A 27,656-nucleotide genomic window follows, 5' to 3' on the forward strand; every position below is an offset into this window, starting at 1 on the left:
CATCTGTCAGCAACGCGGCCCTGCGGACCGTACTGTGGTCGGCTGTGAGGTTCTGGTGACCTGGCCCTACTGATGTGCTGGGCCTCAGTGCTGGCTCTGGCCTTGACCAGCAGAGGGAACATGATACTTAAATCATTCATAATTAGCTCCTTCCCTTTTGCTTAATAACACATGAAGATAAATGGGTTCCAAGAATTTTCCAAATGGAAATAGTCGGTTTGGAATTAAAAGCTAGAAAATGGCCTACAAGCCCTGCATTGTAGTGGTTCTCTCTCTCTCTCTCTCTCTCTCTCTCTCTCTCTCTTTCTCTCTCTCTCTCCTGTTCCTCCTGCAGGACAACACTTAGCACCTTAATTTAAAAAAATATATATTTTCTGTTTCTGGAATATAAAACGTTCACATTTTGAAAATAAACGTTTATTTCTTTTTACATGATCTGCACTTTTACATAATACATTATACACACAAATAAATGGCCCTGTGGAAACTCACAAACCTGACTACATTGTGATTCTCTTTATGTGCTGTTCATAATGGTCGATCTCATATACAACGTTTACACAGGCCAAATGTCTGTCCTTCGTGTTTGCAAGTGTCCGTCTGTCTTTATCTCTACAGGAAGTCCGGTCCTGGTCTTTAAGATGAGCTGAGCTTCTCCAAGGCGCCGTGCAGGGTCTTCAGGTCTTCTCTCATCTGGCTCAGAGCGTTTTGGATCTTGCCGGGTTGATCCAGAACCTCCAGGCTGCAGGTAAAGGGGTCATAGCGAACCGCAAAGGGACGCTTGATGGTTGTAGAGAACCTCCTGTGGGAGTGAATGAATGCACATGGATTAGTATTAAAAAAAGATCGATGCTCCTTTGCATAGATTCTGCAAGTCTTTGGATGTTTTCATGGTCATGAGCTCCAAAATCTCCCTGTGGTGTTCAACTGATTTTAACTGGTTGAAAGCTCCTAAAACTAGTAAGTGAGCCTTTGAGTTTACATATACTGTTCCTAAAGGTTAAGAATGAATTTCTCAGGTAGGAATATTAAGTAAAATATTTTAAATACAGGCATTTCTCCTAATTAAGTGAATGATTAGCATCAGGAGTAAGTTATTAATCAGTGGTTAAGGTTGATTAGAAACACATTTTGTTGTAATATAAGGGTGGAAAGTTTAACAAACAGATTTAATGTGATGTTTGTATGTAATGAGTAAATACCTCAACTTAATCTTTGCATCCTCAAAGCTCTCGGACACAAAGTAGACAGGCTGGAAGGTCTGGTCCTGGTACGGCTGCACCGCCGTCTCCTCTGGGTGGAACGGCTTGTACTCTGGCTCGTTGGACAGAGCGTACTGGAGGAACAGGTCAAAGGCCGTGAGCGCGCCAAGCAAATAAAACGAGGAGAACAAGCTGCAAGTAAAAATAATCTGTGTGTGAACGGAGAGATGGCACTTACAACCAGCTCTCCGTAGGACGACAGGAGTCCAGCGCCGTAAGCTTTCACTGCTCCGTTCTGCTTGCAGAGGCCAAATTCCACAGTGAACCAGTACAACTACAATAGGAGAACACAATAAAAAAAAGCAGATAAAATTATTTCCAGTCTGCCTGGACGAGGATCTGGTCTCTCTTTTGATCTGCGAACACACCGGGCATGTTTTATTTATAGTAACATCTTTTATAATTTATGTACAAGCTGAGAAAACCAGGTGAAAGTGGTGATGTAGAGATTTAACGCAGCATCTCTTTAATGTCTGTCGACCATAAAAACTGTTTTTTAATAAAATGTTAAACCTTTGAACTCAGTCATTAAAAGACTTTAAATGAAAAAGGCACAAAATTAAATTCGGTTTAAATCACTTTACATGTGAATAGACTGCTGTAGTTGTATTTCGTACATTTTTTCTGCCATATTCTTTTGTATAAATACAGAAATTATATTTTTCACACCCTCAAACTGTTCTATAATAATATCTTGAGAAATTATCACTCAGGATTTGTGCATTTTTATAGGTTTCAGTGTAATTTTTCTTGTCTTTTGGCAGCTTTATACTTGATAGGATAAATCAGATTATAGAGTAGTTTGTGCTGAAATTAGCACACCATGAATCACCGAAAATAAACCTGAACTCAAGGAGGGTCAACATAATGTGCAGTTATTAGCTTTAGCCACTAGATGGCACTGAATATCCATTAAAATGCACAAAGTGAGTCACTTCCAAATGTATACAAATGTAAATTCCTCTTAATTTACATGTAAATTTACTTATTTATGGCTGTAAATCTGCTTTTTAAAGGATAAATGAAACCTACTGTTGATAGTTTCTCAATGTCCTCATCTGAAGCTCCAAGTGAGGCAAGTCCAATCTCCTGTAAATGTTCAGATGAATTAGTATTAGAGGAAATACAACTAAATTAAAGAGAAATTAAAGAAGATACAGCGCAGCACAGTCCACCAACCTGCGAAAACTGGGCGAATTCTTTATCTGACAGCATGGGAATATGGCCGAGAAGTTCATGACAGCAGTCTCTGCCAGAGCAGATGGAACAGAGTCAATGAAAGGGGAAAGAGACTGAATACGTGCATCAATAAATACATTTAAAAAGAGTGGATAAACAGTGACTCACGGCTCAGGGGAGTGCATGGGTGCAGAGGAGTGTCGGATGTACTGTGTGCACTGAAACACCCTGAAGGCCAAACTGGCGAGGAAGTCTCTGGCCGACAAGAGGCCGGCGACCGGACGCAGCTGGAAACCCGTTTTCTCTGCAATGACCAGGGAGGAGAGAAAGTGTCGGTGCGAGAGTGATGGAGCTCAAAGGCTGAAGAGCTAAAAGATGAATGAAATATAGTCTAGTATCTAGAGTGTAACACTACAATGACCTCAGTGTGTGTTTAATGTCTGTCAGGCAGATTCTTTTTCAGGTTTTCAGACACCTCTAATTTATTATCGCTCTCTTTCTTTATAATAAAATTAATCTTATTTGCAACAAGTAGTCGATTATTTGATTCAGTCATTAGACAAAAAATAATCTGGCTACTTTAATAGTTTTTTAAAAGCAAAAAAGCCAAACACCTGCAGGTTGCTGCTTCTTAAATGTGAAGATTTAATGCTTTTGTTTGTCATTTATGACGGTAAACTGAATATCTTTGGGTTTCGGACGCTTGCTCAGACAAAACAAGACATTTTAAGATTATTATTTTAATTATTTTTTGATATTTTATAGACATATCAACTAATGGAGAAAATATTTGGCCTGAAATGATTGTTAGTTGCAGCACTATCTTCTGTCTTTTGAAGAGAGTAAGCTTTCTTAATTCTTCTTTTACTATCTCCGTAACTTTTCACTGTTAGATTTTATAGACCAAAATGTCTCATAATTTTACTTTATAAGTTTCTTTTCATTGTAGTGTGTCTGTATTTGTCACCTCTCAGGAAGGCAGACACCTCTCTGAGCTGAGGGATGCGGTCCTCTCCGTAGCCGCACTCTCTCTCCAGCTGCTGCAGCCCGTCCAGGAACTGACGACAGGCCAGACTCGGGTAAATACTCCGCAGCTGCTGGTAAACCTCCCTCCTTGAATTTAAAACACAGTCACACCGTGTTATCACACCGTTGCAGCCCTGAACCGTCGCCCACAATGCATCTGTAACTGTGCACTTCATTCTCACCATGTGGATACTTCTTCTGCTGTGTACTCCACCGTGGGTAACGGGTCCCCGCTGAAACAAAGACAATTCATTTATGACGGGATATTTTAATGATACTCAGAACACGGAGGGACTTTCTTTTTGAGATCCGACTCACTGTTTGTATCTGAAGGCGAGTTCGGAGATATAAGCCCGTCTTTTCCTGTATTCTGGATCACTGAATCCCTGCAACAACAAAAAAAAAAGGATGTTAAATGAACATGAATTGGCTGTAAATGTGAGTAAAACTGTGATATTTTGCAGCAGATTTATAAACACTCACCGGATGGTCCTGATCCATGTCTGGATCAAATTTGGTTATTAGCATGTTGCATCTGTCCAGGTCTTTTATCTGTCGGGGGAACCAGGGAACTGTGATGTTGATGGGAGGAAAAAAAAAAGAAATTAATTAGCGGTTTTGTAATCGGCCTGGTTGCATCTTATTATCATATGGAAACATTCAAAAGGAGTATTCAATGAATAAATGAGGCCAGGAACATCGCACACGATATACTCATCCGTACGTACCTCGCAAGGAACTGTAATAGTTGTAAAGACAAAACAGTGAGTGTGATAATAAAACCATGCACTTGCCTTTTTCCTCCGGTATGGAGCGAACGTCATCAACCACTCTCTTCAGGGAGTTGATGAAAACGTCCAGGTCAGAGCTGTGAACTTCACACTTCATGAAAAACTCCAGGTCCGTCGTGCTGTTCTTCGACTTCCTCCCCGGTCGACTCTCGATGTGGAGAAGTTTAGCTTCAAACGTCTGTGAAGAGCAAAAAAAAAAACAGACAAAAACAATCAAATACAATCACTCTTTCTGGTATTTTATTCTTTCTAACAGGTGATTTGCTGCTGAGGGGAAGTAGCTGCATCTTGTAGTTTAGTTTTTGTCATTAGTCTGAAGAACTTCATGCATTTTGTTTTAATTTCTTGAAATCCAAAGGCCTTATGGGAGATAAAATATTCTCTCTGCCTTTTATTTCACAACAGTTTTATCACCTGGATCAGTTAAGCAATATCTTGTTGATTGGCTTGTATTTTTGGATGTTAAAGCCTAAATTGATGCAAATTAGGGCCTTTTTTTTCTCCCCGACTCGTTCTTGAACCACATCCATAACCTGCATCCATAAAACAAGATTGGAGCTTTTAACTTTAAATGCAATTTCTAAAAATAGAAAACAGAAATCAGCGTTTTAGGGACTTTTTGTGCCTGTTTTCTCAGATGAAACCACATCTGGATAAAACACAGCTGTATATCATGCTCTGTTTTTCTAAAATTATGATCAGCTGAGACACAAATTGTTATTTTTTTGTAAATTAGCTTTCAGATTAATAATTTGCATATAAAATATATAATTAATTTACAAAATATTGTGAATTATACAGATTACAAACAGTGTATAAAATAGTTTAAATTAGCTTCGACTCGACTGGACATACACCAATGATAATGATCCAGTAACATAATAACACTGACAGTTACTTCACATTAGGAATTCACATGCAAAACATTTAATTATCTATATTCATTTTTTTTTAATTAGCTCCTCCATGTGACAGCATCAGTGGTAATAATAATAAAATATATAATATTTCACATTCACAAAGGCCATTTCCCCTCATAATTACTTTAACTTTTAATACTTTAACTAAGTTTAAAATAACATTAACTCAAGTAAAATCAGGAATGCGGAACAGAGTATTTCTACAGTGCAGCACAGTTCAGTTTTCCTGGAGTAAATGATCTGAATACTTCCTCCATCTTTGTTTATTTGGGGCTCACCTCGAATATTTTCCCGGTTTTGAAGAATCCCGCGTTTTTCTCGTTGCTGAGAGCGAACAGGACGTTCAGAGTGACCCTGCCGTCCTTCTCCTCGAACACGAAGCCGTCTCCGTACCTGGAGGGCCCCGGGGAGCCCGCGGAGCCGCTGCCGCGCTCCCTGCGAGCATCCTCGATCAGACTCTGCTTCCTCCCGCCGAACGGCGCGGCCTGCACCCCGCCTTCCGTCTTCATGTGTGCGCGCTCTGCTGGAGGCTTCACGGAGACTCCGGAGCCGACGGTGCGTGTGTGCCATCACCGGTGCAGTGGACAGGTTTAAATACCCTGTCATCTGAGGGGCTTTATGGAGATGAGTTGCGCAAGCACAGCACGTGTGTTTGGCTTTTTGTGGGGCATGTTTTGCGTCATGATATCACATCTATTTATGGGACAAAAACAGTGCTATTAGGAGGGAAAACAGCCCATAATAACAGTGGTTGCACAGAAAATGCATTAGGGATCGAAATTTTGTGAATGACAGATGCATTCAACCAAAAAAAGGTCATTATGAGTTACATAAATGTTACATGTCCTATTTATAAAAGAATACTCAATTCCCTGACCTCATTATCTGCTTTTTAGTATTTTGTTGATGATATATGATGGATTTCTAAATGTTTATCAGATGCTCTTTATCAATTAGAGTTGTGCAATAAGTATTCAGGTCACTTACTTTAGTAAAAATCCTGCATTCAGAATTAGATTTTCATTATTTTAATTTCCCAGGGTCAATGCACATTGACCAGCATCAATATAAATGTACCAGTGTTAGCCAAAAGATATTATATTAGCCTTTAAAACAACAACAAAACAAACAGCATGTGCAGTCCTAACAGCAGGAAGCAGCTGAACAGGATGAACTGAAGCAACAAAGCAAAAATAACTTACTTATGTGAGTATAAAAATGTCAGCCACTAAATGCACTTCAATTCTTGGATCAATATTATTGTTGCAACATGCAGGCAGCTGTTTAATATTATAGTTAATGCAGTTGAAAGAAAACTACTGTATGTATCGTCGGGTAGTTTAATGTTTAACAATGCATCCCGTCCTATTGTGTAAAATTGAAATAGAAAAAGTAACTCAAAATTGTAGAGCGCTGTTAATTTTGTAGAAGAATATTAATAGATATATGAAAAAGTGATCAGTAGGAAAGCATTAGAAGACAGAGCCAGAGGATGAAATATTCATTTATTTCACATTTCATGCGTATACAAAACAGCAAAATGAAAGCTTAAGTGACAAAAATGATCTCAATAGACTTTTAGGCTTGAAATGCATAGAAAAAAAATCACTTATTGCAGTTGTCTTGCATTATATTAGAAGCAAAATTGTATGTTTACATATTTGGATTTAAATTCATTGAGGTCACAGAGGAGATGTTGATTGTCAAAACCCTCTTATTTTGAAAAGCATGTATACATTTATACTGTAATAATGTCGTTAAAGAGACATTCCTTATTGTCCTGCATTAGCAACAGGCTACACTTTATTCACTTAACTAAAATACACAGAGAACGCATCTTACTAATTGGATAACAGTAATAAAGCCATTATTTGATTTGCATATTTGCTTTAATACAAAGAGAGCTAATTTGCAGGCATGCTAAGCGTAACAGTAAGAGGCCAGCAGTCTAATAAATGAACGACTGTTCCAATGAAAAAAAGATGCTTCAGATTACACGTGCAGTTACGCTAGTTTCCGCAGGGCTTCACACAGTTTCCCCATTTCACCTAAAACAAAAGAAAAAACAAGAGAAACAACCCTTTATTGTGATTCTTTGCTTCATTTCTTATTAAAACACGAGCATAACACGAGTGTAGACGAGCTTTTAAGAGCTGAAGGGGGTCACATGATAAATCTGAGAGGTGGCGAGAGGGTCAAAAGGACAGGGAGGCAGAAGTTAAACATTCATGCTACACAACTTATATTTATATTTTTAAACATTTCCATAATTTTTGCAGTTTTAGCTCTAAAAATTCAAAATAAACCAGTGTTTTTGTACTGTCTTGTTGTTTAATAATATAAAGGGGAAGTGCCGTCTAGTGACGACACTGATGACGAGATGCAGCGTTGTGCGTTTCTCTTTGCAGTAATCGCAGCAGCGAAAAGAAACAGAACCACTGCTTTCAAAATCAATACATTTAACCGAATTAAAGGGGATTGTGTCGTTCAGCTTTGTGCACAAAAAATAGCTGACGTGAGTGTGATACATACTACCAATGCTGTCGGCCAGGTTCTTGAGCTGCTGGGTGTTATCCAGCACTTCGATGCTCTGGGTGTAGGGGTTGTAGCGCACTGTGAAAGGCCTGGGGATGGTGCCTGCAAATTTCCTGTGGAGACAAAAGTTAAACAGGTTGAGTGTTAAAATAAAGTTATGGAACAGATACACTTCAAAATATGAGTAAGAAACAAAACATTTCTTACCTCACTTTCTCTTTGGCGTCTTCAAAGCTCTCAGCAACAAAGTAAACAGGCTGGTACTCTGTGATGGGGTATTTCTGGAGGCTGGTCTTGTCGGGGTCAAAGGGCTGGAGTCTGGGCTTGTCTGTCAAACTGTACTGGAAGAAAACAGCGTAAAAGAATATATTCAGGGATTTCAATTTCTCAATGAGTGTGTCTATTCCCGGCCGTCAGGACACAGGAAGTGCAGCAGGATTTGGGGCTCGGCTTCTTTCTCTGTTGATGTGACTCGGCAGAGTGCACATCCTCTGCTGACGGCGGCTGATGTAACTTGTGACCTCAATAACGAGCATGCTCGTCGTTCTCTCTGCCCCCACTTACCCAGTGAACCACTTTACCCACACCCCGCCGGGGCTGGCGGGCCGACTCCCCCAGTGACACATTAAACCTGAATCTGAGTGGACCACTAACCCACTGCCTGCACCGCTGCGGTTGTGCAACAAGGTGAACGTGTTATAACAACAGATATGGGGTGGGGGGGGTCAGCAGGAGGGTAGGCAGCACTAAAAGCGATGTACATATTGTTTCCCTGTCTTCACGGACTCAAACACTTGCATCAGCCCCCCTCCTCTCCTTACCTGCAGCTCTCCAAACGATGAAAGCAAGCCAGCTCCGTAAGCTTTGATCTCTGAGCCCTGCTTACACAGGCCAAACTCCACAGTGAACCAGTACACCTGAGGACATGAATAATACAATCACAGAAATATGATTCATGCAACAAACCCAGGCAAGAATTCACAGAGACAGTGATGGTTGATCAACAATCTCATGTACAAACCCTAAAACTGAAGGAGCTTCAGTGTCAGATCACCTATATAAAAATATAATATATATATTTTCTTGCGCTACGTTTCCCTGCATATAGTTTCTGTTTAATGCACAAAGGTTTTAACACACCTGTTTTAGAGATTACTGAGATCACAGCGTTAGCAGGTCACATTAAAAGTACAATCATTAGCTTATGGTGGCTAAGGCTAACAAACTTGAAGTAAATATTGCTGTATAATGGTTTGCTGACTTTTGCTTCTGTTACAGTAGCTTAGCATTTTAGCTTTAGCATTTTTCATTGTCTCCGAATTGTACTTTGCGGACGCCGTTCAGCAAAAGTAACATAGTGTCACGTCGTCTCACTTTAAAGGATCAGTGTGGAGGATTTAGTGGCATCTAGTGGTGAGGGTGCAGACTGCACCCAGCCGAACACCCCTCCCCTCGCCCCATTCAGGAAATGTAAAAAAAGCAAAAGCCTCTCTCTAGAGCCAGTGTTTGGTTTGTCCGCTCTGGGCTTCTATAGAAACATGTGGTTATACACTAATGAAAACATAATTATGAATGTTATATTATTAATTATATAATATTAAAATATGGAGCACCTTAACTATCCTGATGCTCGACGCCACAAGAGATAAGTGAGACTTTCTTTTCTTTTTTTTTTTTATTTGGGAGAAACAACCCTGTAAGACCCTTTAAAACCCTCTAATCCTACTTTGTAATTAAAATCCCCAAATTAATCACACAGATATTAAAAATACATCAAATACAATAATTTCAAAAGGAGTTTCTCTGGGCGTCCTTGACATGAAATCACCTATTCTGGTCTCATTGCAACTAAGTTAAAAATAAGAAAGTTCATATAGTGTTATTATTTCTCTCACAGTAGCACAGTACTCACAGTAGCAAGTTTCTCAATGTACTCATCAGGAGCACCAAGGGAGGCGAGTCCAATTTCCTATACAAGCAAATAATTCAGAAAAATAAAAGGTTACAGAATTTCATGCGTTACGTGGATATATTCAGGATTACGTAACTGAATAAAGCAAGTGCTGTTTTTAATTACTTTTAATTACGCTGTGACGGGACATTTTATTACCTGTGAGAACTGGGCAAAACTCGGGTCAGCAAACAAAGGAACATGTCCCAGGAGCTCATGGCAGATGTCCCTGTGTCAGAAACAAAAATTACACTTTAATTATATATAAGTTGTGTATTTTTCCTTCTTTCACAGATTGGGTTCAGACACTAAACACTCACGGCTCAGGTGTGTACGTGGGCTTGGAGCCGTGACGGATGTACTGCGTGGAATGGAAGACGCGGAAGGCGAGTCCGGCCAGGAAGTCCCGGGACGAGAGCAGGCCGGCCACCGGGCGGAGCCGGAAACCTGTGCACGCTGCAGGAGAGGGGCAGACAGGTGAAGGAGAAGAAGAAGAAGAGGGTGAGTGTTTGGTTGTGTTGAGTAACAGTGGTTGGAGAGAGGAGGGAGGGAGGAGGAGGAGGAAGAGGAGGAGGAGGAGGAGGAGGGAGGAAGTACAGTGTTTGAATAGATTCTGGACTCCTTCATTGGCACTGAGAGGTTTCCAAAATGAATAAGTAAATGTTTCATACAGTGTATCATGGCAGGAAGGTAAAAGGGACATAATAGTTTTTACTGTAAACAGGTGAGAGGTCTGTTGGCTTCTACTTGTCAGATGAGTGATGTGACTTTATTCGATACATGAAAATACAGAACACAATCCTGCATATGATCCTAGACTCATTTCCATTGCGGTCCTGAGGTTTCTGGACTAGGAGGCAGGCGAGAGGAGGAAGAGGAGTGACATGTATAAGCTATGAAATGAAACCAGTTACATGTTGTAAGTAGGCTCTGCTGTGGACTGTTAAAACATTCACATGTAATCCAATAAAATTAATCACAGCATAAGCACAGAGTTAAACAGTGTAACACATATTAACACATATAAATGTTGTAGGTCGATGACAGCGCAGCACTTACACTGCAGGAAGCGGGAGACGTCCTCCAGCTGTGGGATGTTGTCCTGCCTGTAGCCGCAGTATTTCTCCAGCAGGGGGAAGACGCGGTTGTGTTCGCGGCAGGCGTGGGTCGGGTACAGAGTCTTCAGCTCCTTGAACACTGTGCCCCACGTGGCCTTCTCCTCCGCTGTGTACTCCACTCGAGGGATGACTTGGCCACTGGGACAGAGACACGAGGTTGTTGTATGTTAGTATTAAGACCCTTCTGTCTCTGGCAGTGATCTATGCTTTAGACTTTCCCTAGAAATAAACATTAAATAAATAAGTTATATATTGTAATACTATATAAACAGTAAAAAGTGATGAAGGGTAAGTACACACATAAAGATGTATTTTCCCTTTGAGAACCAGGAAAATTGGATTAATGTGGTGAACAGCTCGTTAAAGCACCAATGTGCAGGATTTGAACGTTTCTGACTTTGGCGACTCCTAGTGGTCGTTTCAAAAATGACTGTTGCACTAATACACAAACTGTTTTCAACAGATATATTCATAATATTGTCTCATCACAGAAATAAAATTTACATATAAGGGCTTTAAATTTAAAAAGCTGTAATTGTTTACAGTGTATATAAATATGTTTTTATCGATATCTGTGACCTTTTATAACCTTTTTAATGTAGATTTGCCCTTTAAAAAGCTTATAATGCCCTTTATTTCCACACAGAATCACGTCCTTGTTTGTCAGTATTACACAGCGATGTAAATGCGTTTCACAGCTTGACGCTCTTTGTTGTGCCTGTGAACAATACTTTTCAATTACACACACAAAGACCAAGGTCCTTTAACTCCACCGTTGGCCTCTTGTAATTTGTTTATGATCGTTTTCAAAGGGGCAAAGGAAGGACAGAAATCAGCCAGAAAATCCACATTAATATTTAAAAGAAATTCCTGTTTTGACTTTTGTAAAAAAAAAAAAAGCAAAAAGGGGGAAAAAAGAGATTTTTAAGAAGAGTTACTGTCTGTAGTTGTAGGCGATGTCGGCGAACTCCTTCCTGCGGGCTCTGTAGACTGGATCTGTGAAGCCCTGAACACACACACACACACACACACACACACACACACACACACACACACACACACACACACACACACACACACACACACACACACACACACACACACACAAAGGAAAGCCATGTTAGATCTCATGATCGCAGCCTGGCCACTCTCAGCTAAATCAAAGAGAGGAAATCCTCTGCTCAGGCTAAACCCTGTGGCCTTTGACAGCATTATGCACTCCGTCTCTAATAAGAGCACGCAAATACATATTCAAATGAAGCCTTTGTAGAGTGTTTTTCAGCTTATGATGAATACATTTTGCTTTAATGGCGGTGGCAAAAGGGAGCAATTATCTATAATTATAGGGGCTCAATTAAAGCAATGACATCAATTTGTGTTTCTAGATAGTTTCCATTAGAATAGACGGCAGAGTGCGGCCTGTCATCTCTGCAGCCCCCGTCTTTAATAAGACGTGTGGGCGTGAGTGGACACGTATTCACACACAAACACACACACACACACACACACACACATGCAGAGGCAGGATGTGGCACACAGACAGTGATGGATGAGTCAGTCTTTACCGGGTGATCCGCATCCAGCTCGGAGCCGTAACTGAGGATCTGGTTGGCGAATCGGTCCAAGTCCTGGATGTCATTAGGGAACCATGGCACTGGAGGATAATAACAGTTATTAAACATCGATAATTTGTGTTTTTATTCAACATAGTGTTTATTCAGGTCAAATCAATTTAGCATTCATTCCACAAACACTGTCCAGAGGGAAGAACATGTAGAAATCATGGAAATTTCCAATGTTAGTAGAACAATAAAAGTATTTTAGGCTTGAGTTGGTGCTAATTTATCTATCCCATATTGTGCAGATCTGAAAAGATTAGGCGATTAAGTCACAATCAACAGAAAATTTTAATTATTTCGATGATTACTTAATCGCTACAGTATTTTTTCAAACAAAAATACCAACTGTTAATTAGTCCCAGTGATGCTTCTGTCTGTTTTATATCATTGCAAACTGAATCATTTTGGACTTTTAATCCAACAAACAAACAAGACACAGACGTCACTTTAAAGGCTGGTTTCATTATTGATTAATCTACTGATTTTTTTTTTTTGATTCATTGATTTAGGTGATGTCTTCAACTGCCTTGTTTTGTCTGATCATCAGTTCAAAGTTTATTTGAGTTACAATCATATAAAATAAAAAGAAAAGCAGCAAATCTTCATATTGGAGACGTAAAAAACAGATACATTTGTTTCTTTATTTCATCTTAAAAATGGACAAATGATCATTTGATTATCAAATTAGTTGCAGATTATTCTCAGATTATAATTTTTTACAGACCAATTAAAAATCTGTGTGAACTACATCCTGAATATTGTGACATTCGTGACTGAAATGAACGAGCAGATGATGTTTTGCCTATAGGATTTTGTCCCCAGTGCCGTGGCATGTTGACACTCAACAGAACAGTACACGAGGGGCATCTGCTAGTTCATATGGATTTATGACCCTCAAAAAAAACACTGGGGCCCAATCATTAATCTACATTTGTGCAGTGTGGTCTACCCCGAGGCCCCCGGGAAGACAATAGGCTCCTGCCAGGCTCCTCTATAAACAGGCTGTCTCCAAAACAGGCCGCGACTATCCCCTCGTCCACTTGACCCTGACCAGTAGACCTCGGTGTCTCTGTGGGGGTCAAAGGATGATCCATGGTGGCCCTGTCTGTCTCAGCCCGCCGTGACCTTGGCATGTTCTGCTTCCCCGTGTTAGTGTGCGGCCCAGACACAGGGCTCCTCTGTTCACGCCAGGCCTGTTGGTCCTCAGTAGCTAAACTAATGTCATTCTGGAAACAACTAATAAAGGGGATCTAGATGTGGGCGATGGGCCATCAGTCTCATCGGCGACACTGTCTGTCCATGACTAAGTCTGGCTGGGGGGTGTGGGGGGGGGGGGGGTTCATAAACCTCCAGCCAGCAGCCATCACTGTGCTCCGTTGATAAATGGATCGTTTCAGCTGCGTGTGCCTCTGGGGGGTGGCAGTGTCGGCCCACCACTTTGACCCAGACTGAAATATCTCCAAACTATACCTGCTAAACATGTTAGCATGCTGTTTTTAGCATTTGGCAATGAGCTGCTAGCATAGCTGCTAATTAAAAATATAAATCAGTGACATCAGCTTTATCAAAAATCCACTAAACCCTGAGGTATGAGTCTGAGGATCTAAAAACATTTCAATACTCCTAAAAGTTGAGGAACAATTTGGAACCAATTATTTGATGACAAGAAATTATTATTTGGTCAATATGATACATCAGATGAGATAAACTCTAAATGGACCAGTTTTTTTTATTTTTAAATGATGTTTAATTTGAGATGTGAGGACAGTTTTGCTTGATCCATGAACAGTGATGCAAAGTGTACGTTCAGCATTAGTTTAGCATTATCACGAAGAGGTAAGAAATGAGCAACGTGAGTGACATGTCACAATTATCCTCCTGTGTTTGAAAGCACAGACAATCGTTTCCAACTCTCCCCTCACCGCATGTGCAGCTGCCATTTCTACACATCTGGTGTTTGTATTATTTCGAGGTTTCATGCTTATCTTGTCCTCACTGCAGCTACACACACAATGTCTGACCTGTATCCTTCTCTTTGTTGCGTGACAGCTCGTGCACGTGGCCGCTGATTTGTGTGCGCAGGCCGTCAATGACCTCATCCAAGGCCTGGGAGCAGGTGGAGTCCACGCTGATGAAGAACTCGTACTGGTCTTTGTTCATCCGCGACGGACGGGACTCGATGTGCATCAGGTTGATGCCCTTGTCCTGCAGGGAACAGAGGCACAGAGGAGACTGTGGTGAGAGCCCAGTTGATGTTTGTTGTTTGGTTTTTGCAGAACTTATTTTGTCTTCTCTGTGTATATTTCAGGTAATTTTCCCGTCTGTCGAAGGCAGAAGGTTCAAAGTAAACAAAGATAGTGCAAGTGCAAATATTTTTTGCTGCAGCAATAACTTTGTTCCACCACTAGAGGGCGGTGTGAGGTTGTTAAATTGATAGTTATTATTTATCAGACTTAGTGCAGTCCACTCTGACCTTGGGTAAGAGCTGCCTTGAACTCTCTCTCTGCAAACTGACACTGAACTGCAGGGACAGGACTTGCATAGTAAAGGTATTCAGGACATATTGTACTGGTTCAGATAAATCCCCCTGCCCTGCCGGTGTTTAGCTCATTTCTCACTCTGCAGCATGAACACAGGACTTTTGGGAAGTTTCCAGATTTTTTTTTTTTTGTTTGGACGTGATTCCGATGTCCAACGTGATCGTTAAGTCGTAATTACCATCAAAAATGTGTTTTTGTTTATGTAACTTTTGGGGAGGGAGAGGGAGTGTGTTGTTCTCTGTCTACCATAGGCTAAGTAAAGAGGAGGGCGTGAGCAGCCCCCCCCCCCGTTTTCTCCCATCTGGATCCCATTCGATATATAACAGATTTTTTTAAGGCCCACGCTTCCCCCTGGGGGTGATCCAGACACGACCAAAGACAGTGTCCAGGTTGGCATTTGAAAGAAAAGATGAGTCGCTCTTTGTGATGTAATATCATCTTTTCACAGTCAGTGGATTTACTGTTGCTTTCTGAACATATTAAAGGAGAAACAACAATGTTTTCCAGTTGAACATTTCAGTTGTTTGCCTTCATTCCTGTAGCTATTCCCTATAAATTCAATATGATACATAAAACCGTTTTTAAGACCTACACTGAATATATTATGAAAACAGGTCTTTAAAAACTAATGAGGTGAGCTCAAGTAAAACCCATTATCCATTAATGATTTCCCTTTTAAGTTTTAAGTTTCAAAAGAGGAGATTTAGTCTAGATACAAATAATTAGACTAAACTTTGAGAGAATTACGACACACATGGTGCAAAAGGGGCTGCAGAAGATGCCTCCTAATATTTTGTGCATTCTTTGCATTAACATTTAAATTCTAATATGTTTGTACAGTCAAGTTTGTTCAGTGTCAGGTGATTTTTATTTATTTAACTTATATATATAAGTTTTGGAACCAAAATGTGCTTTTTCTGCACATATAACATAAATATTTCAACGTAGCTTAACATAGTCAACCATTAATCCTAAACCCAGTAACATGTAGGGGCCGTTTGGTCAGGTTCAGTACCCGTCTGAGCCGTCCCTCCACTGCAATGCAGGTGACATTAAACCCTTTCCGTCGCCCCGGCTGAGATGCGAGGTCAAGGTCGGCCCGTGGCTCTGACTCGTCACATGATAACCACGCTGCCGTGTCACATGCGTGCTTTGAGTCTCAGGCGGATAAACAGCGTGGTGGGCTTTTGGTTTGTGGCTTTCTGGATAAAATACAGAGATTTGACATTCACAAGATTTGACGACGAGCACATGATAGGTGCCACGGCTGCTAGGCTAAACTTTAGCACACGGTCGGAGAGCAACAGGGAGAACGTGCAGTGTGTTCTCTTCAGAGCTGTGTTGTCGGGGTGGGTGGGTGGGGTGGGGGGTCAGCTAATGTTACAGTGCCGTATGAGGGGTGTGCTGATGGTTTGGGGATCATTTAAACAGAAAGTCTGGAAATGAGAGGAGAGTAGAGGAAGGGGGGTGGGGGGGGTGGAGCAGGGGGAGGATCGGGAACGTGGGAGCTCATAGGTTCAAAGACGATCCTGATGTTTGCTGCTGCATTTGGTGAACAGCATTTGGCACATATTTGGTATTGATCACAGTCAACCCACTCACAATCTGCTCCTCCCCTTAAGAAACCCACATGACTGAGGAAAAGACTTTTTCTCTTTAATCTAAAACATTTTGTTTTGTTGTTGTGTTGCATGTTTTTTTGGGGGTTTTTCTTTTTGACTGTGTTCTTGAAAAATGTTCGGGAGTCATACTTTGCGCTTCGCCTGCAGGAGGAAGAGCAAACGCAAATCTTGATAGGGCGGCGATGTTGAAGATTAAACCGTTGGTGTTTACTTCGAGGCAGTCACGTACACACAGGTGGTTTAGATCGATGACACAGAATAAAACACATGACGCACACTGATACGTTGACCCTCTTGTGGTTGCAAACATTCAGATTCCAAAGAAGTGCAACAGGTACTTCACGTTTCACGTATCACTCAAGTTTTACCATGTAAGCAGCATTTTAAAGGGCAATAACATAACCCTAACGATGTCATAGTGATGTCATCAGGGTGCGCTCGACTCGGACTTGAGTCTTAAGTTGAAAACTTTACAAATCAAAAGCCTGTGTTACAAAGTCGAGGTGTAACATTTAGAAGATGTGGGCATTAATGAAAGACATTACTGAGTTGCATTATGGGAAACGTAGGACACACATACTAGCGACTAAAAGCCAGAATATCTCTGAATAGCTCTGTTGCTTCAATCTTTATTGTTCTTCTTTTAATCTGTTTCTTATGAGTCTCCCAACTTTATAAAAGTGCATTACTAAATAGCTGGAGTGGCCCTTTAATATTATAGAGGGTTATGGTGGGAATGTTGTAACTACTTTATATCCTATTGAGTTGTTTAATCTTTAGTAAAATCAATATTGTTTTAACATTATTTCTCGATACATCGATTAATCGTTTTATCTATGAAATGTCAGAAAATACAAAAAAAATCCGGAGAAACTTGGTAAAAAATTTAAAAATTGATATAAAAGAAATTGAAAGTTTAGCATTTTTTTGTTGGAAAAATGACGATTAATTGATCATCAAAATAGTTGCTTATTTATTTTCTGTTCCTCGACTAACTGATTGATCGACTAATCGTTGCAGCTCTATACTTAGTTCAATCAGTTCGCTGTTTCATTGCTGCGGGACACCTGGAGGAGCTGGGTTAGTGGATCAAAGAGCCACCTGTCATGTTTGCACACGACTGATACACAAACAGCCGAGATAAGCTCAGTTTGTTTAGTTCCCTTCTTCAAAGGGTCGAAAAAGGTTGTGAAAACTACACAAAAACAACTACAGATAAATCACGTATAAAACCTGCTTCCCTTCTGCCCGAACTCAGCTACGACTAAATGTAGTGACTATTAGAATTATAAACTAGATTTTGTGATGCTGCAATATATTAATATCAAAATGCTTTAAAATATTTCTGTATGTGGAGCTTGTTTAACGTTAATCAATAACTTTTTGAACCTGAAAGACCCGAGGAAGCTTGAGCCCCTCATCGTGTCATAAAAAAAAATTGCTCAACATTTTATATAATAAATTTTTCCTGAGGATTAAACAAAAGTTAGAGGTTCTGCTACATGGATTTTTATTTGCTTTTTTCTGAGCCACATCAGCCATTTACAGTCTTTATGCTAAGCTAAGCTAACTGGCTGCTGCATGTAGCCTTGTATTTTTTCCCAAAATGTTGAACCTATCCCTTTAAACATTCAGCCTGTTGTTTGTCATTTGTTTTGTGGATTCTTCTGATTCAAATGCATTTCAACTTTATTTAAAACATTGTTGTTTGGTTCCATAAACAAGTCAGTTTTAGTCATTTGAAGATGTGTTTCTGACCACAGCCTGGAGTAGTTAGTTTTACCACGTGAAGACTAAAACCACCCCAGCACTAAATTAACATTCCTACATTCTCTGGTTGTTAACTGCAGGAGGAACTGCTTGAATTTCTGCTCTCAACATCCTGAAGAAACGCAGTTTGCGCCGCATCACCTGGGGCCGACTGCGACTTATTTCATAGCCTGGAGAGGAAGAATAGATCTAATGATGATGGTTGAGGACATTAAAGTGTCATTTTAACTATGTGTGGGCCCAGACCAAGAGTAATGGCCGATAAAAAAAAACAGTCTCGTGCTGTGCGCTCATGACAGTCATGAGAAATTTTGCTGCTGATCGCTTGAAGATCGGGAGAAGCGTTAGGGCTGAAGGAGCGACTGCATGTTCGTGCGCTGTTACTGGAGAAATGGGGTTTACCTCAAAGAGCCGCAGGGCCTTGGCTAAAGCTCCGACCTCCTCTTTCAGGGAGAAGATGCAGGAGATCACCTCTGACTTCTTGTTGGTCTCCTCCTCCAGGTACATGGAGCCCCTTCTCTTCTGTGGAGAGAGACAGAGTAGAGGCTCAAAACAAAGGGCTTCAATGTGGATTTATGCTCAAGTTTATGGATTTTTAGATCGTCACACACGTAACGCTAACAAACCCACGCTAAGCTTTCATCACCTCACACCTGCACTTTCCTAATCAAGATGATCCGTAAATCTCAGATTTTCTTATCACTATATTGCTGTTTGATTTGGCCTTGGCTCTCCTTGTGTGTGTGTGTGTGTGTGTGTGTGTGTGTGTGTGTGTGTGTGTGTGTGTTTAAGCGCAGCCATATGTAAGAGAGAGAGCATGAAATCCATTTGAAAGCCACGACACTCTGCGTTTGAGGTGTCTGATCATAAAGCTTGAAGCCCCTCACACCTTTAACCTTTAGACGCGGACCCCGGCAGCGGTTGTAACGCTGGCGTGACCACATGCTCCGCACACCAGAGGATTTTTAACGAATAAGAGAATGAACATTAACACATGCAGACTTTTTTCTTTTTTTTCTGCAGGTGCGTCACAGAGGAGCAGAATATCTTACAGATGCAGAAATTCCTGCACAACCCGGACGGTTATTTATTAAATTTAAAGTTTTTTCTTGAAACAAATCCACTGACAAAAAACCTTAAATACTTTGTTTGTCTTGACTGCTCGAGTACGGTGAAGGAATTTCTTCATGTTTAAAACCAGAGGGCTTTTACAAGGGCTCCGGCTAATGATTAATTTCAGTATTGATTAACTGAATAAACGTTTTTTTTTTGTACAAAATATCAGAAAATATTGAAAACTGCACAACACAATTTCCCCAAACCCCAAATTAAATTAATTAATGAGCATTTTAGACAAACAAAGGCAGGAAATCCTCATATTTAAGAAGCTGGAACTCGATAATAGTTGGCTTTTCTGCATGAAAAATGACGCAAATTATCAAATTATTGATCAATCAAGTAATTATTTAATCTCTAGCTTTTATAAACATTTTAAATTTATATCCGTCTGTCCAAATACCTGTGTAGTAGTCATACCTATGACTGCACATATTGTCCATTTGGTCATTGACATCAGCTGTTTGTTGTTTTTGCCTTCTATTCACTGAGGCACCTTTGCGGTTCCCTGCTTTGTCTCCTGTTGTACCTGGAAAATTCCAGCTATGACTTTTCTTTGTTACTGTTGCTGCACTGATGTGATTCAGTAAATGAAAGATTACATGCAGTTATTTGCTTTTTCTGCTCACAGTGCTCATGTCATGACTAAAAACAACACAAATCAGTTGATGGATTTGCTCTCGAAAACAAAACAAGAAAAGTGTTGGGGAAAAAAAAAAAGCAAATGCAAAAATGCAAAGACAGTTATAAATGAATGAAGCAGATATAATAAGATGTCCAGAGTCAGAAAGCAGATTTACCCGGATGACTTGGTCGTCTGTCTCCGCCTCGGGGCCGTAGTTTCCATTGACTCTCTTGTACGCAGCTTCCATCTTCTCGCTCTTCAGGTAAACAACCTGTGTGCGCTGATGCTGAGCTGTGAGCTGTGGTGAAGTTTCTGGGAGCAGCTCCTGTCTATAAAAACCTCCCCGGTTTAACGTGGAGCCACGTGACACCACCACTCCCCCCCCCCCCCCCCCCCCCCCCCCCCCCGCACCGGTCTGTCACGGGATGCTCGTTGTGAAACTGATTCACAACGGCGCATCTGGTTCTTGTTGTGCACCGCTGGGTTGAGATTGCCCCCGGGTCTGCGAACTTTCTTTCTCTATTTGTTTGTGTTTGTGCGCTCGTGCTCGTGCTCGTGACAGACATGACAACAGGTAGATAAGCATAGAAAATGTGGGAAAACGCGCTGTTATCGTTGAATCGTTGAATCATTGGATTCTCGACACTGTAAAAAAAACGGTCAAATGACTGGCAGCAGCGGAAAGTAAAATATCCTAATTCAAATAAAGTGTAAAAACAATAAATTTATATAAAGTTTCATTAATATTTCTACAGAGAAAAACTGTTATTTTACAGATTTTTCACCTTTAATAAAGTGACTCCACTAAAGTTTTTTGCAGAGGAACTTTTTCCTAATAATAAAATTAAGTGTCAATCAATGAAATATTAACACATTCTTAATATTGTAAAGTAAACCTTTTGTTTTGGAAGAGAAAGTAAAAAATATGTGTTTAACAGATTAAATCATCTCAAACTTCAATTTACAGTATTTGTGTTAACATTGAATCTTTAAGTTTGTAAAGTAATGTTAAAACCTGAAGCACAATCTAAATACAATATTTAATGGTTCAGATTCAGATCAATTTTCTTACATTTCTTATAAAATATAATATACTCAAGAAATGCAAATTAAATTGTTAAGTCTCTGTATGTAGTCTTTTAACTAAAGTGGGGTTGGAAACTTAATTACAAATAACATACACACCACTATTGACTTTATAACACTTTTATTTAATATATTCAGATGTAAATTTACAATATCAACCAGTTATTCATAAATTCTTCAGAGCCCCGGGATGATCTGAAAAACTAAAACTGGCATTTCTCCATTGGTTTTCCTATAATGAGGAGGTGATGATGTCACCTCTGAAAGAGGGGGGCTGTGGAGCTGAGGGGGGGGTGGTCTGTTGTTTTTTAGCTTGTATCTTCCAATTCAGTTTTATTTTGTTTTCCACAGTATTCTCCATATAGTTCTGACAACATATGTGGAAAAACATTATACTATCTTTTATGTCAGAATCCCAACTATACAGTGTATTAATAAGTCAAATCAAAACATGCCACAAAGGTCAATGAATCTTTACCAGAAGTGACGGTGGAACGCAGCAGATGAAGAAAGATCCTCCTTCAAACTGCCAGTAATCAGCTGGATCCTTGGTGCATCTGGGGGGAAAAGAAATAAGATGTTGTTTAATACTTTTATCATTATTATTATCATCCCCATATAAGATGTTTTTCCCCTCATTCCAACAGATGTTTTGACTCCTGTCATCAATAATGAAATGAACTAGAGCTGAAAACTAGCCGACATAACACAACTTAATATGAACAAACACGGCACACACGTCCGCTGCTCTGCTCTTTAACAGCGCATCCAGACACAACAGTTCACTGTAATAACGGGATCGTTTAGTGACCGTGACTTACCGACATTGACAACCGCTGTCTCTGTTAACACTAAGTTTGGTGATGTCTCCTTTGCTTTGCAGAACTCATTTTAAAACACGTTATAACATGTTTTCCCTCGGTCTATGGTTTTAATACAAGCGGTTACACCACACAGTTAGCTTACACACAGTAACTTCAGCTAATATTACAAGCTTTCTCCTCATATATGTGATATTTACCAAATGTGGACATGCATGCAATTACTAAGATTATTTTAACACTAAGATAAAAAGTTTACCTCGAATTATGAATGCTAACTGTGTCAGCAGCGACTTTGCACCACGTATCCAGGAGCCTGCTGCGGTCAGGTAGCCGGTGTAGCCGGTGTAGGCGGCCGTGCATAGCAAAGACTCTCTCTACAGTTGTTCTTGTTATTACAGCCTGTTGCTGCTGATGGATTACTTGTCCTTGTTGGAGCAGAGAGGAGGAGCCTCCGACTCCACGGCTTCTCCTATTGGTGCAGCAATGACCCTGTCAGCCCTCACCACAGCTGCTGCCGTTTCAGCATCAGAGGAAGAAAGATTAAGAGCCCGGCCGCACATCATTAGTGGCGGCTGACATGATAGGCAGCTCGCCTATGTACCGCCTTTGTTAACATTTGTGTGTAATTTGTGATTTGGTTTGAGATGCTGGTAGTGATTGTTGGGGACTGGGCTAGGTTTAAAATTCTGATTGTGCATCACACCCTTAGAAAAAGACTGTTGGACACATTAGGAACAGGGGTGCTGCTTCTTGTGTTTCTGGGTTGGTTATTGCATTGGTTTTATGTTGCTTCCCTTTTCCCCTAGCTGGGTCGTAACATAAAGACTGCCGACATACGGTGACTGGGGAGACAGCTCCATGACTGCCATACCCAAGAACCAAGAAACCAACATGGCAGTAGTGAACTGAAACCTGGCTCTGTCAGTAAGTGAAATACTCGGTGAGTAAAATTTCCCGGGCTGTTGTATCTTTTTTGCTTGCAGAAATCAACTGCCTGGTACTGGATGTGAGTCTCACAGCGTCTGAGGTTTTACATACTCAGCAAAGTGGTTCCGCAAAGGGTTTATATCTTGATGCTTCGTGTGAATAGTGCAACATCTACTGGCCTGAATGCAAGTACAAACGTCAAATTGAATGTAAGTATAAGGGAAAGCATGATTGTCTTTTATATTCCAAGCATAGATTTATATACTGTAAAAGCAAATAAAAATGTTTTGTATGCATCAAATGTGTCAATATCAGTCAAATTAAGCTCAATGTCTTTGTTTTAAGTAAGTGTCAAAACTGTAAGTTAGTTTGCAATGTGGGCAAAGAACATGTAGCTTTACTTTTAAATGTCAGCTTTTGTGGTTGTGCTGTTAAGGTGCAATATAAGATCTGGCCAGAACTTTAGTTTTTAACACGATCAAGTGTGTGAAGCGGCTACAGTGATGATGTCAAGATTTCCATCTGTTGTATTTCAGTCATCTACTGAAATGCGCATGCGCACCGGCCATCACCGACCTGTCTTGTGTTGTAATACCACTTTGTGACGCTAGACGCTGTGTGAGTCAGTGGCGCGGCAAGTCTGCCCTCAGTCCCACGAAGAAGAACAACTTCCGGCAGCGCTTGAGGATAGCATCACAGAAACACAGGAATGGCTGAACCTCCTAAAAGGCGATATTCATCTGTATCCCGAAGGACCGCTCCCGACAAGAAACCACGTTCAACGGCAAAGAAAAGAAGCAACACGAGTAAATCTCGGTGTGGCTTTACGCCGCTGGAGACGGCTCCTGAGAGGAAAGAGATGCGGTTTGATGCCGAGCTCGCAACTTTCCTGTTAGCCCGGTGAGTAGCATCAATGTTAGCTCTTTAGCTAAAAGTATATTCAGTGCAACGATTGACAAACCGTACCGACAAACATTTCAGGTGGTGATATTGACGTTGTCGAAGGACGTTTTAGCGGTTAGTAGCGGTTGTGTCTGTTGCTCTCGGCTGTTGTACAGCTAGTGACGTCAGTGACTTTAGGCTCATTTTGTAACTGATGACTGTAACTTGAGATTGTATGGACCCAGTAGACCGAGTGAATACACGTCGATAACTTCACCATGTTGTAACCACTTTACATTACTGTAAGGAGATGAGCCATGATTGAAAGTGCACTAAGTCTTGACATTTCTCAGATTTCAGCATTCGTCTGTCTTTATCAGGACCTGAGCCAGTCATACTGCTGATTCTTAATAATGAATATACCACTGCCTATATTGGATATGTATTTTACAATATATCCGTATTTGTACTACTGAATTTGTTGGTTATATAGTGTGTGTACATTGATTTCTTATCACACCTCTAGTTGTTTACCCTTCTTTTTCTTGCATTTATCTCATAATATTCATATCTATCCTCATAATTTATTATATACACACACATAACAGTAATTATACATGTACCTAGGCTCAAATTAGGGTCAAAATGATTTTGAGCTTGTAAAGTGATGTTCACAAATAATTCTAATGTTTGTAGTTGTTAATCAACCTTTGTAAACCTGTAAGATAAATCTGCTTTAAAAAATTCAAGTTTGCATATGTGAAACAATTGCGCTTGTGTCAGAGAGATTTGTATTTGTTGAAAGTCTGAATCAAAACTCCACAAATGATCAGTGTTGAGGTCGAACAAAGACACTGTAAAAGAAGAAATGAATTTGTCAACATCTGTGTCGCGATACAGAGAAGAAAACTGTAAAACTCTGGTCAAAAGTTCCCACAGTGTGTCACACACTGGGAATGTTGCACACTGAGTTTTGCAGTTTTCTGCTTTTTATCTCTGTAGACAGACGTCCACAAAAGCATTTCTTCTTTCCCTGTGTCTTTGTTGTACCTTACCACTGATCATTTGTTCAGTTTTGATTCACACTGTCTCAACAAACACACATCTGTTTGTTTTCACATGCACAAACTTGAATTTCTCATGCAGATTTATTTTCCAGGTTTACAAAGTTATATTTACAACTACAAATATTGCTCAAAATCATTTTGAGCCTTATTTGAACCGGGGGCTAAGTCGTTCAGACAAGGCTGCAACTGGGGGCAAGAGCTAGCTGCCTGGCGGCTAGCTCTCGCCGTAAAGTCTAGGCAGGAAGACAACAGCAAGAAGCGCCTGGGTTCAGCTTCAACCCTGGTTCTTTCTTGCAGTGTTGCATGTTCTCCTCGTTTGTTCCAAGGACTCTGATTATTACTTGCTTCAGTGCCCTGCCCCTTTCACCAGATCTGAATCCAGTCGAACACCTTATATATGTGGTCGAACAGTAGATCCCCCAGCATGAATGTGCAGCTAAAAAATCTGCAGAAAAGATGCGATGTTATCATGTCACAGAATCCCAAAGGAATGTTTCCAATATGTTTTGGAATCCATGGCATGAAGAACTGAAGCTGTTTGAGAGCAAAGGGAGGAACTACTCAGCCTCAGTATAGTGTTCCTAATAAATTGATAATAATTAGTGCAGCCTGATGAAGCCTCAGTGGTCTTCAGGTGCCACAGACATCAGTGGTTAACGCATGACGGCAGCACTGCAGCAGTATGGTGTTAACCGACCACCTGACATTGTGTAACAGAGTTTCCTGATGTTCTGGGTGTTAAACAGCAAATTTCATTTATTTGAAATGTGAAAAATATGACAATAAGCAAAGGATTTAACTTTTTTTTTTTGTTGGTTTGTCAAAAATATCTTTGATCTTTGAACTTACTGACCTAACCCGCTTATCATTTTCCATTTTGTTATACTTGACAGAACAACCCACCAGTAAAAACGCATCAACCTGATTAACTTATTATAGTGCACCTCCAAGGTGTTCAATGCAATAACAGCAGTAATAAATATACTTTAAATATTGGTACGAATACATATGAGGAAATTGTAGAAGGAATTTAGTTTTTTTTCAAACTAACAATTATAACCAGGATCGTAGTCAACCAGATTTTTCACATTTTATAATTATATAAACTTACAGTTTGACCATAATGCAGTTCCAACTTCTCCACACTGAAAACTCTTCAATCTTCAAAACCCTTTGTGTCATTTAAATTTACCATGTATAGTTTGTGTGTAACATTACTGCGGCCATTAAAATCCTAAAGATACTGAAGTCATCACCTCGGTATCCTGAATCAACCTCCAACAAGCTGAACACATGACCAAACGAAAATCTGCCATAATAAACTGTTAATTAGAACTAATTAAGAATGAAATGGTCGTCAGTTTCAAGCAGCTTATCGTCTGTTCAGTCAGGCACAAATGACAGTGACGTGACCTTGTCTCAACAGGATCATGGGATGAAAAGACTCAAAATTATTCCAAAAACAATAATAACACCATTGATATAATAATAGTTTTTCAGTTTGATTGATTGATGCAGAGGGGAAACTCAGCGTCTGCCACTTCCAGACAGTTGTGGAGGCCACAGACGAGCAGTTCTGCCCTTTTTAGACTGTGAATTTACCCGTTTGTACCACAAGGTGTGGCCAAAATCCACTATGATCCAGGTGGTTTCATCAGTTTACGCTGAGTTCAGTCTGCAGCGTGTCTCTCATGCATCATCAATCCCAAACCTTAATCTGACGAATGCTTGTTGAGCTCTTACAATCAAAGTTACTTCTAGCAGCAGTTTTGTTAGAACATGTCGGCCATGTCATTTTGAAATACGAGGCTCACTGGGATCATGAGAGCCTGTTAAGTTCTTACACTGTCACTCATTGTTTATGGTGTTGTTGGTGTAGCTTGTGATTGTCAGTCTGAATTAACTCAGGAAGAGTAAATGCTGTGTATCTTGTGTAGCCTCCTCTGTGAGGTCGGTAATTATGCAGGTAATATTTAAAAAATACCTAATGTGAAAAAAATAAGTGAAGGAATGAAGCTGCTGCCATCATCACACCTGACAGTGAGAGGAATCCACAGGTGCCACATGAGGGCAGTGTAGGGTTGATAATACAGAGAGAACGTCACCAGTCCAACACACACACACACACACACACACACACACACACACACACACACACACACACACACACACACACACACACACACACACACACACACACACACACACACAGAGAGAGAGCAGCACTTTGAAACATCCAGCTGTTCGCCAGTTGAGAAAAAGATTTCTCCGAACAATCTCGTGACAGAAACTGATCGTAGCTGATGCGGTTAGATTGACTTTTTAATATCATCCTCAACTAGATACCTTACTAAAGTGATCCACACAGCACGTACTCTGCTCTACTCTCACAATCAAAAAGGTAAAAATTTAAAAAGAGAATATAAAAAAAAAAGATCTAAATAGACTTTTTGTTGTAAAACATGGTGATCTTAGTGAGCTCATTCAGTATGGACTTTCATACACCGTACATCAGGATATTAAGGAATCGAGTTTGACAACAAGTTTGTGTTCAACTTCTGGAATCCTTTTATAGGTCGTTCAGTATTTGCATATATTTTATATGGTGTGTCCTTCTGTTCTGCTGGGGGTGTTATTTAATGGACAATTAAAGCTGCACTAATCAATATTTTCTTATGTAATGTTTGTAGTGATGAAACCCCCCCCCCCCCCCCTTCCCGGAGAATTGTCACCTACTTCCTCTTCCTCTCTACAAAAACATTTGAGCATCTTTCAGCTAATTGTTGCCGGTCACAA

General features: G+C 40.3%; 3 protein-coding genes across 7 annotated transcripts in view; 1 reads left to right on the top strand and 2 right to left on the bottom strand.

The window, feature by feature from the left end:
- Nucleotides 1-401: 401 nt before the first annotated feature.
- Nucleotides 402-6,515, bottom strand: th2 (tyrosine hydroxylase 2). Its single transcript, XM_056368099.1, has 12 exons — nucleotides 5,457-6,515; nucleotides 4,262-4,436; nucleotides 3,951-4,039; nucleotides 3,786-3,853; nucleotides 3,650-3,700; nucleotides 3,409-3,554; nucleotides 2,610-2,745; nucleotides 2,442-2,511; nucleotides 2,295-2,351; nucleotides 1,441-1,536; nucleotides 1,203-1,336; nucleotides 402-802 (listed from the first exon to the last, which is right to left on the bottom strand). The coding sequence occupies exons 1-12, from the start codon at nucleotides 5,685-5,687 to the stop codon at nucleotides 637-639; spliced, it is 1,419 nt and encodes a 472-aa protein (XP_056224074.1). The 5' UTR covers nucleotides 5,688-6,515; the 3' UTR covers nucleotides 402-636.
- Nucleotides 6,516-6,664: 149 nt separating this feature from the next.
- Nucleotides 6,665-20,407, bottom strand: pah (phenylalanine hydroxylase). The gene is made up of 13 exons (XM_056368100.1): nucleotides 20,250-20,407; nucleotides 18,736-18,855; nucleotides 14,423-14,606; nucleotides 12,348-12,436; nucleotides 11,721-11,788; nucleotides 10,724-10,920; nucleotides 9,985-10,120; nucleotides 9,824-9,893; nucleotides 9,626-9,682; nucleotides 8,535-8,630; nucleotides 7,921-8,054; nucleotides 7,711-7,826; nucleotides 6,665-7,226 (listed from the first exon to the last, which is right to left on the bottom strand). The coding sequence occupies exons 1-13, from the start codon at nucleotides 20,319-20,321 to the stop codon at nucleotides 7,183-7,185; spliced, it is 1,383 nt and encodes a 460-aa protein (XP_056224075.1). The 5' UTR covers nucleotides 20,322-20,407; the 3' UTR covers nucleotides 6,665-7,182.
- A 2,403-nt stretch (nucleotides 20,408-22,810) lies between these two features.
- The window catches only part of LOC130163822 (uncharacterized), a 63,659-nt gene continuing 58,813 nt past the window's right edge, over nucleotides 22,811-27,656 (top strand). For 3 of the 5 annotated variants that reach the window (XM_056368238.1, XM_056368240.1, XM_056368237.1), the window contains exons 1-2: nucleotides 22,829-23,120; nucleotides 23,523-23,811. The gene's annotated coding sequence lies outside the window, so the exon portion shown is untranslated. Of the gene's footprint in view, nucleotides 23,121-23,330; nucleotides 23,812-27,656 lie in introns of those variants that run through there. The other 2 variants (XM_056368239.1, XM_056368241.1) reach the window with 2 other exon arrangements.

The sequence above is a fragment of the Seriola aureovittata genome, chromosome 22, assembly GCF_021018895.1.
Source record: "Seriola aureovittata isolate HTS-2021-v1 ecotype China chromosome 22, ASM2101889v1, whole genome shotgun sequence".
NCBI classification, from domain to species: Eukaryota; Metazoa; Chordata; class Actinopteri; order Carangiformes; family Carangidae; genus Seriola; species Seriola aureovittata.

Bases quoted from the DNA above. Each gene is read 5' to 3' on its own strand.
- th2 (XM_056368099.1), bottom strand. From the start codon at position 5,687: ATGAAGACGGAAGGCGGGGTGCAGGCCGCGCCGTTCGGCGGGAGGAAG. The intron at 3,854-3,950 runs GTGAGTGTTTAT...TTGTTGTTGCAG, and splicing joins ACATGGATCAGGACCATCCG to GGATTCAGTGATCCAGAATA. The intron at 3,555-3,649 runs GTGAGAATGAAG...TTTAAATTCAAG, and splicing joins GCAGAAGAAGTATCCACATG to GAGGGAGGTTTACCAGCAGC.
- pah (XM_056368100.1), bottom strand. From the start codon at position 20,321: ATGGAAGCTGCGTACAAGAGAGTCAATGGAAACTACGGCCCCGAGGCG. The intron at 11,789-12,347 runs GTAAAGACTGAC...GTGTGTGTTCAG, and splicing joins AGCTGGATGCGGATCACCCG to GGCTTCACAGATCCAGTCTA. The intron at 8,631-9,625 runs GTGAGTACTGTG...TCATGTCCTCAG, and splicing joins ACATTGAGAAACTTGCTACT to GTGTACTGGTTCACTGTGGA.